The sequence below is a fragment of the Sinocyclocheilus grahami genome, unplaced genomic scaffold, assembly GCF_001515645.1.
Source record: "Sinocyclocheilus grahami isolate Dianchi unplaced genomic scaffold, SAMN03320097.WGS_v1.1 scaffold1268.1, whole genome shotgun sequence".
In the NCBI taxonomy this organism is placed as follows: domain Eukaryota; kingdom Metazoa; phylum Chordata; class Actinopteri; order Cypriniformes; family Cyprinidae; genus Sinocyclocheilus; species Sinocyclocheilus grahami.
The window spans coordinates 199,899-208,465 of record NW_015506447.1 but is presented as its reverse complement, the minus strand read 5'-3'; the positions used below and the strand labels follow the sequence as shown (position 1 = coordinate 208,465).

At 36.5% G+C, this 8,567-nt stretch overlaps 1 protein-coding gene across 4 annotated transcripts in view; it reads left to right on the top strand.

Annotated features, from left to right (window-relative positions):
* ca9 (carbonic anhydrase IX) overlaps positions 1-8,567 on the top strand; it is a 15,927-nt gene that overhangs the window by 700 nt on the left and 6,660 nt on the right. Inside the window, exons 1-5 of one of the 4 annotated variants that reach the window (XM_016254623.1) lie at positions 482-650; positions 3,320-3,352; positions 5,013-5,178; positions 6,248-6,390; positions 6,559-6,651. In XM_016254623.1, the coding sequence (XP_016110109.1) occupies positions 615-650; positions 3,320-3,352; positions 5,013-5,178; positions 6,248-6,390; positions 6,559-6,651 (471 nt within the window). In that variant the 5' untranslated portion in view covers positions 482-614. Of the gene's footprint in view, positions 1-481; positions 651-3,319; positions 3,353-5,007; positions 5,179-6,247; positions 6,391-6,558; positions 6,652-8,567 lie in introns of those variants that run through there. The other 3 variants (XM_016254622.1, XM_016254624.1, XM_016254621.1) reach the window with 3 other exon arrangements.

Here is an 8,567-nt window from a genome sequence, read left to right as displayed (position 1 = left end):
ACGGGTAAATAAGCTTTTCAAGAAATTATGCATTAGGGATTAGAAGTGGGGATTTGTGATTGTAGCTAAATCAAAAGAATTGTATTTGATCAAAAGCAAAATCCTCACAAATATCCTTTATTAATGTTTGAACACTTAATGCATGAGAGAAAGGGTGTGCTTACTTTTGTGATCCGGTTTTTTCACAACATCAACTTTTGATTTTTTACAGTGTTTGCTTTAACAGAATTAGCTACGCAGTTTGTAGCTTATTCCCACTGAACTTTGATCAAGGAAGGAGGGAGGCATTTCGTTTATGAGAGAGTGAGAGATTTGGTTACACTCTAACTCTAAGAAATAGAGAGAGAGAGAGAGAGAGAGAGAGAGAGAGAGAGATGTCCTGGAACCTTGAGCAGCTTGAGCATTGTGATTGGTTTGTTCTGTGAAGCCCGGCCCCAGTCGGCAGACCCCTGAGTCACTAAAGCAGAGGCTGAGATGCTGTGTGTGAATGAGAAACAACACCAAGATACCTGTGGAAAACTCTAGTGCTGCGGAGGTCAGCATGCTGCTTGATATACTCCTCGTCCTTCATCTCCAGGTGCTAGTCATAGCATCTTCATCCTCCGCTGAGGAAGATGAAAGCAGTGAGAGGGACGCACAACGCAGTAAAGGTGAGCAGATCTGCCTGTGACTGTAAAATCAGAGCATCCATCAGCGTAACTGTGTGTAAAACTCTGCTGGTCTAAGAGCAAGCTTGCTTCTTCTCCAGCCTTTATTCAAATATTAAGGAAGTGAACAAACATTTGGAAGTGCTAAAACATGCATGGCATCATCTTTTCTATTTAAATAATGAAAAGGCTAGTCAAATATTCATAGACAGATTCAACACAGACAAGACCATACAAATGAAAACTTTAGTTAAAAAAACCCCTGTAAATTATGAAAGTGCAATTAAGATTGCTTTCTCCTGACTGTTTCAGCAGAGTTAAGACTGTTGACTTTGGGTGCTGGCTTTCATCCATATGTACTGCTCTCTGATTTAAACACAACAGGATGATATCCATAAGTTATATGCTGTAAAATATCTTCTTTACAAGATTTGATGTCATTTGTATCTGGAGATCTTTAAACCTGCCGATGATCAAAGTGTGTATTTATGGTGTTTATGGTATATTATGTGTCTATGGTATGTTGCAGTAGTTAATGTTTGATTGGCTTATTGTGAAATAGCTCATAAAACAAGATATTACTGAAAATGAGTGAATGAAAATAAAAAGAAATAGCAAAGAGGAAAGTCCTTCATTCAGGATCACTTGAATAGTGCAGAAAATGAAATTCCTCCATAAAAACAGGGACAGGATTTACAGTAATGAAGAGATGACCTCCAGGAGAGTAATGTTAAGTTACTGTGAGTCAATGTGACGCATTGATCAAATATTCCTGGACGGCGGTACCCATGAGCTGTTTGTGGTTTCTGAGGTTGGAGAGCGTTTGGTCTACGTGCTGCTCACAGTGTACTAGCATCTCCAGCTCACATGATGGCACTGCTTCCCATAAACACACACACACACACACACACTCTCTTTTACACACACACACACGCACAGGCACACACACACACACACACAGGCACGCACACACACACACACACATCCTGATTCTGATGAAAAGCTTATCAATTACAGAGATCAAAAATAAGCTGGATATTTTTGTGTTTTACCCTACGTAAAATGGCCAAAAGTGTCAAATAAGGCTAATATGCTGTGCTTTGACTGGCTCACTGTTCTGAACTGCTGGATAATCTCTCTATGTGTAAGTATGAGCATGAGAAAGAATGTCCAGTCACATGAATAAAATCTCCTTCGTCTTACCTCTGCGTCAGGAATGAAGTCATCAGTAGCAATAATGTATAAAACAGAAAATACAGAACAAACAGATTTGCCACATGAAAATAATTAACTTTAAATATAATATAATAAATGAAAAATCACAAATACCAACTCAGATTTCCAAAAAGCGATATGTTACCGTTTTAAAAACAGCAACTAGAGTTATTACCTATACAGAGGCAAACTTGCCAGTGTCTGACAAAATGTTTCAAAATTAATGACAGCAAATTGCAGATATGGGAAATTAGAAATGTCATGCAGTGTGAGAGTGTAGTTATGAATATCAGCATCACGCATGGAGTCAGCCAGTTATTTTCCTCAACATGGATTAGCTCTTATTTCTCACTGTTGTTTTCAGGACTTCTACATGTTGCAATAATACTTGAATTATATACTAAATGTATCATGCTCTGATGAACAATCTTTCAAACTGATTCGTATTATGATCTCAAACAGTTAAATGTGGCCAGGAATGACCTCCAGAACTGAAAAAAAAACAATGGTGTTTCTTACTCAGAAATTGGTAATAAATTTCACAGTAAATTACAAAGAAACAGCAAATTCTGAAGTAGAAAGACTGAAATTGTGTTTTTTTGGAAAATGTACTGCAATAATCAACTTTGAAAGAAACATTTGTTTTTACAGTGCTGACAGCTCTGTATTCGGTCTGATTTCGAAATCTCAGCCGTATGGCCTTCTCTGGCAGTGGCCTGAGCTGTGAATTCTTCTGTTCTAAGCGTAGCAGGTTGAGTTTAGCATTAGCGCTGATGTAAGTGAGCAGTGAAGCGTCTGCACATAATGCTCACATTCACAGAGCTGGATGAAGGAGGGATTGTGTGAGTGTGCTGATGTGTGTGAAGAAAGAAAAGATACTGCTCTTACTGTCTCACAATGACCAAACCTGTTCTCACAGTTCGTTCATCTACCTGTGCCTGGTTTGCTCGAAATCTATTTGCCCCATAACTGTAACAGAACATTATAGCAGCATGTTAGCATATTACAGTAATATCTGATATTATTATTATGGCATTATATATACATTAAAAAGTTGGTTGAAGTTCACCTCACTAGAGATCCAAGCAGCAAAGTTTCTGCTTCATAGTCTTCATGATTTATTTGTAGTTGGTTATACTTGGCAGGATCCTGCTTGGAGCCTTATTTTACGAAAAGTTACCAGAATTTCAATTTATCAAATGTGACCCTGGAGCACAAAAGCAGTCGCTGGGGTATATTTGTAGCAATAGCCAACAATACACTGTATGGGTCAAAATTATAGATTTTTCTTTTATGCCAAAAATCATTAGGATATTAAGTAAAGATCATGTTCCATGAAGATATTTTGTAAATTTCCTACCGTAAATATATCAAAACTTAAGGACTTAATTTGTCCAACTTTAAAGGCAATTTTCTCAATATACGTCCCTGACACAATGTCTTTCCATTTCCTACAGGTTCTTCTCATCAGCACCACTGGGGTTACCATGGTAAATATATACATGCACTGTAACCACCCACAATGACTTTTAACTCAGAGTTTTACATACAGTTTTGTATCTAACTCACACTTATTAGTGGATCATAGCAGACATTTCTAGTCTTACTGAACCGTACCGTGCAGTGGAAAAGCGCCATTAGTTACTTTCATCACCTAGTAATACTGCTGTATAATACTGTGAGTGAAGGGAAACATCATTTATATGATTTGTAGCACTTATTTCATTAGATTAGAAAGTAGAGTAAATATTTTGTACATTTAATAATAATAATGCAATCAGATTCACTGATTAAAATCCAATTCAAATCAGGTCAACATGGAATCATGCTACTAGTAAGTGACATTAACATGTGCTTAATACAAATAAATAAACGGTAGATAAAACATCTGAATATTGAAATATAGTGTGTTATAACATACTGATCTAGAAGGTGAAACATGGTACAATATACCAGTGAACACTCTTAAAAATAAAGGTGCTTCAAAAGGTTCTTCAAGCGATGCTATAGAATAACCATTTTTGGTTCCAAAAAGAACCATTCAGTCAAGAACCGTCTCTTTCTTACCTTTTTATAATCTGAAGAACCTTCTTTCGCCACAACGAAACCGAAAGGTTCTTCAGATGTTAGTTAAAGGTTCTTTATGGAACCATTTAGACAAAAAGCTTCTTCTATGGCATCGTGAAGCACCTTTATTTTTAAGAGTGTACTGTAAAACTAGTGATTCAGAGACTCACTCATAAACAGTCACATTTTTTTGTTCCCGTGTGAGACTGTATCTGATGAAATGTATTGAGTAAATGATTCAGTCATGATACAGTCACTCATACAAAAAGTCACTTTTTACACTAACTGCTAAAGGACCAAAAGCTAAACATTTGAAATGTAATCAGACATTAAATGTATAAATAAAATGAAATGATTTTAATATAAATATATTAAACAAATATTCTAAAACAAATACAACTGAAAACAATATATAAAAACCTCTTAAAAAATGTTTTCAGAAAGATTAGTTTAGTTTGCACATATTTGTACTCTGCGTGAGTTTATTGCTTTATTGCGTCCATGACGTCAGTATCAGTTCTTGTGAAACACCTTTGACAGTCTGTGTTTCCATCATGAACACCCCAAAGACTCAAAGCTTTAGAGTATTTTAACCGAGGTCTTAGCAATTCATGCAATGCAACAATGTCCTGAAGCTTTATCGGTAACACTTTATAATAAAAGCAAAAAAATAATCACGTATTAATACCTAAATTAAATATCGGTTAACTAATGATGAGCTAATCAAGGACTAACCTATAATACATGAGTCATATAAATTCATGTGGGAAAAACAACAACTGTTAGTTAATGTGTTAATTACATTTTGAGGTTGACATTGGCATTCACATGAACTAACATGCATTAGTAAATGGTTATTCATGTACTGTTATTGTAAAGTGTTTCTACTTGTGGTATTACTAGTGCTTTTTTTATGTTTATTGTAATGCATTGTTATCAGGCTCTGAAAAATGGCCTTGGATTTTGGAAAGGCACTATACAAATAAAACTTGTTGCGTAAAAATGTCATCAGTTAACTTTTAAATAAACTGGTATTGTTAAGGCTGTTGCATGTCATTGATTTCTTTGTCTCGGCCAGATCAGGACGCGTGGTTATCTGCGTTTGAACACTGTAGTGGAAAAGCTCAGTCTCCAGTCAACATAGACACTCATAAGGTTTTCTATGAGCCCAATCTGCCTCCCATTAAACTGGAGGGTTATGATCTCGCCGGCTCTCCCGCTCTTACCCTCATCAACAACGGACACACATGTGAGTCGAGGCCCTTTCACACCAAACACAAGACCCGTATTGAACTGTTCACACCACAGCAGCAAATGACTCTAGTTCGACTGTCAGTATGTCAGTGACATGTGACAGTGTTATTACATATTTGTGAAAAATAAAAATAAAAAACAAGGACGATTCCAGTTTTGTGTATTTTGATTATTAAAGAGGAGACTATTGTTAGTTGGCACAGGTCTCCTTTTTTGTTAAATCTCTCCCGTGCAACAAACATTAAGATAATGAAACAGCATGTTAAGTATACAATGCTTTAAGTAACACTTTAATTTAAGGACCAGTTATTTCTATTAACTTGTTGCTTATTAGCATGCCTATTACTAGCAGATTGGCAGTTTATAGTACTTATGAAGCACATTAATGCCATATTTTAGATCCCTTAATTCGACCCATACCTAAACTTAACAACTACCTTACTAACTATTAATAAGCAGCAAATTAGTTTTTTGAGGCAAAGGTCATAGTTAATAGTTAATAGTGAGAGTAGGTCCCCAAATGAATGTATGACCTTCTTTCATGCTGTTGCTTTTCAACAAACAAGACGGTAAAATTGACTAATTAAAATTGTAGACAGAATATTGCCAGCTACTTTGTGTATTTTTGCTTCACCAAAAATAATTGTTAAAAATGAAGTCAAAACAGAAGCAATCATTGTATCTTTGAGCAATAGCGGTGTTTTATTTCTTAATGAATGTGGTTTTTGAAAGAATCAGTTGAGTGAGTGATTCAATGACTTAATCATGTTTCATTCTTGTAGGAATGAGTGTATTTCATCAAATTTATTGAGTATATGATTGTAAAAATAATAAAATAAATAAAATCATGCATGCAGAAAGCCAGTTTTGTACTTTAATTTATCAAATGGACCCTTTTAAAGAGTGGGTTTAAATAATGCTTAAAATACAAATACAGTTTATTGACTTTATTTACCATTTGTTTTTGTTGCTGACTTAAATGACATAATTACATGTAATGACCTTACTTTAATTTCAGAAATGAAAAGCTATCTGAAAGCATGTATTTTCTGTTCTTGCGTCAGTGCAGCTGAGTCTGCCGAGCAGCATGCGGATCATGAGGGGATTCGATCATGTTTACGTCGCAGCCCAGCTTCACTTCCACTGGGGAACCACAGAGGTCCCTGGCTCAGAGCACACCATAGATCATGTGCATTTCCCTGCTGAGGTGAGCTGAGATGAAGAAACACACGGTTTAATGGTCTCTCTATACAGCCACCCATTCAGAGATCATGTTGTTGGGCCCAGTCTTTCTGGAACATGAGTGATTATAAAAACTGCATAATGTGTGGCATATTGCATAAACACTTACTACCGCAGTTTCCTCATTCCTCAGATCCACGTGGTTCATTATAACTCCAGATACGCAAATCTCGCTGAGGCTGCTGGTAAAGCGGATGGGTTGGCAGTGTTAGGAGGATTCATAGGTGTAAGTCTTTCAACTACAACCTTCTGGCTGCAGTAAAGTTTTCCAAGTAAAAGAATATGGTTTGTATGGAAGCCTACGGAGCCTATGGAAGCAGTCACCTGTAGGAGAAAAAAAAAAAACAATCCGTCCCCTCAGTTTATAAACCGTACTCACAAATTCTTAAACTGTTCCCTCGGTTTAACAAATCGTGCCCACGGATTAATAAACCGTACTCACGAATTTCGCAATTCTGACTTTTTTTTCTCAGAATTGCGTGATATAGGCTAAACTCGCAATTACGTGTTATAAAGTCAGAATTGCAAGACATAAACTGGCGATTCTCAGGAAAAAAGTCAGAATTGCAAGATATAAAGTCGGAATTGCGAATTATAAAGTCGGAATTGCGAGATATAAAGTCGGAATTGCGAGTTATAAAGTCAGAACGGCGAGTTATAAAGTCAGAACTGCGAGTTATAAAGTCAGAATGGCGAGTTATAAAGTCAGAATGGCGAGATATAAAGTCAGAATGGCGAGTTATAAAGTCAGAATGGCGAGATATAAAGTCAGAATGGCGAGTTATAAAGTCAGAATGGCGAGATATAAAGTCAGAATGGCGAGTTATAAAGTCAGAATGGCGAGATATAAAGTCAGAATGGCGAGTTATAAAGTCAGAATGGCGAGATATAAAGTCAGAATGGCGAGTTATAAAGTCAGAATGGCGAGATATAAAGTCAGAATGGCGAGTTATAAAGTCAGAATGGCGAGATATAAAGTCAGAATGGCGAGTTATAAAGTCAGAATGGCGAGATATAAAGTCAGAATGGCGAGTTATAAAGTCAGAATGGCGAGATATAAAGTCAGAATGGCGAGTTATAAAGTCAGAATGGCGAGATATAAAGTCAGAATGGCGAGTTATAAAGTCAGAATGGCGAGATATAAAGTCAGAATGGCGAGTTATAAAGTCAGAATGGCGAGATATAAAGTCAGAATGGCGAGTTATAAAGTCAGAATGGCGAGATATAAAGTCAGAATGGCGAGTTATAAAGTCAGAATGGCGAGATATAAAGTCAGAATGGCGAGTTATAAAGTCAGAATGGCGAGATATAAAGTCAGAATGGCGAGTTATAAAGTCAGAATGGCGAGATATAAAGTCAGAATGGCGAGTTATAAAGTCAGAATGGCGAGATATAAAGTCAGAATGGCGAGTTATAAAGTCAGAATGGCGAGATATAAAGTCAGAATGGCGAGTTATAAAGTCAGAATGGCGAGATATAAAGTCAGAATGGCGAGTTATAAAGTCAGAATGGCGAGATATAAAGTCAGAACGGCGAGTTATAAAGTCAGAACTGCGAGTTATAAAGTCAGAATGGCGAGATATAAAGTCAGAACGGGCTGCAGTAAAGTTTTCCAAGTAAAAGAATATGGTTTGTATGGAAGCCTACGGAGCCTATGGAAGCAGTCACCTGTAGGAGAAAAAAAAAAAACAATCCGTCCCCTCAGTTTATAAACCGTACTCACAAATTCTTAAACTGTTCCCTCGGTTTAACAAATCGTGCCCACGGATTAATAAACCGTACTCACGAATTTCGCAATTCTGACTTTTTTTTCTCAGAATTGCGTGATATAGGCTAAACTCGCAATTACGTGTTATAAAGTCAGAATTGCAAGACATAAACTGGCGATTCTCAGGAAAAAAGTCAGAATTGCAAGATATAAAGTCGGAATTGCGAATTATAAAGTCGGAATTGCGAGATATAAAGTCGGAATTGCGAGATATAAAGTCGGAATTGCGAGATATAAAGTCGGAATTGTGAGTTATAAAGTCGGAATTGTGAGTTATAAAGTCGGAATTGCGAGATATAAAGTCGAAATTGTGAGTTATAAAGTCGAAATTGCGAATTATAAAGTCGGAATTGCGAGATATAAAGTCGGAATTG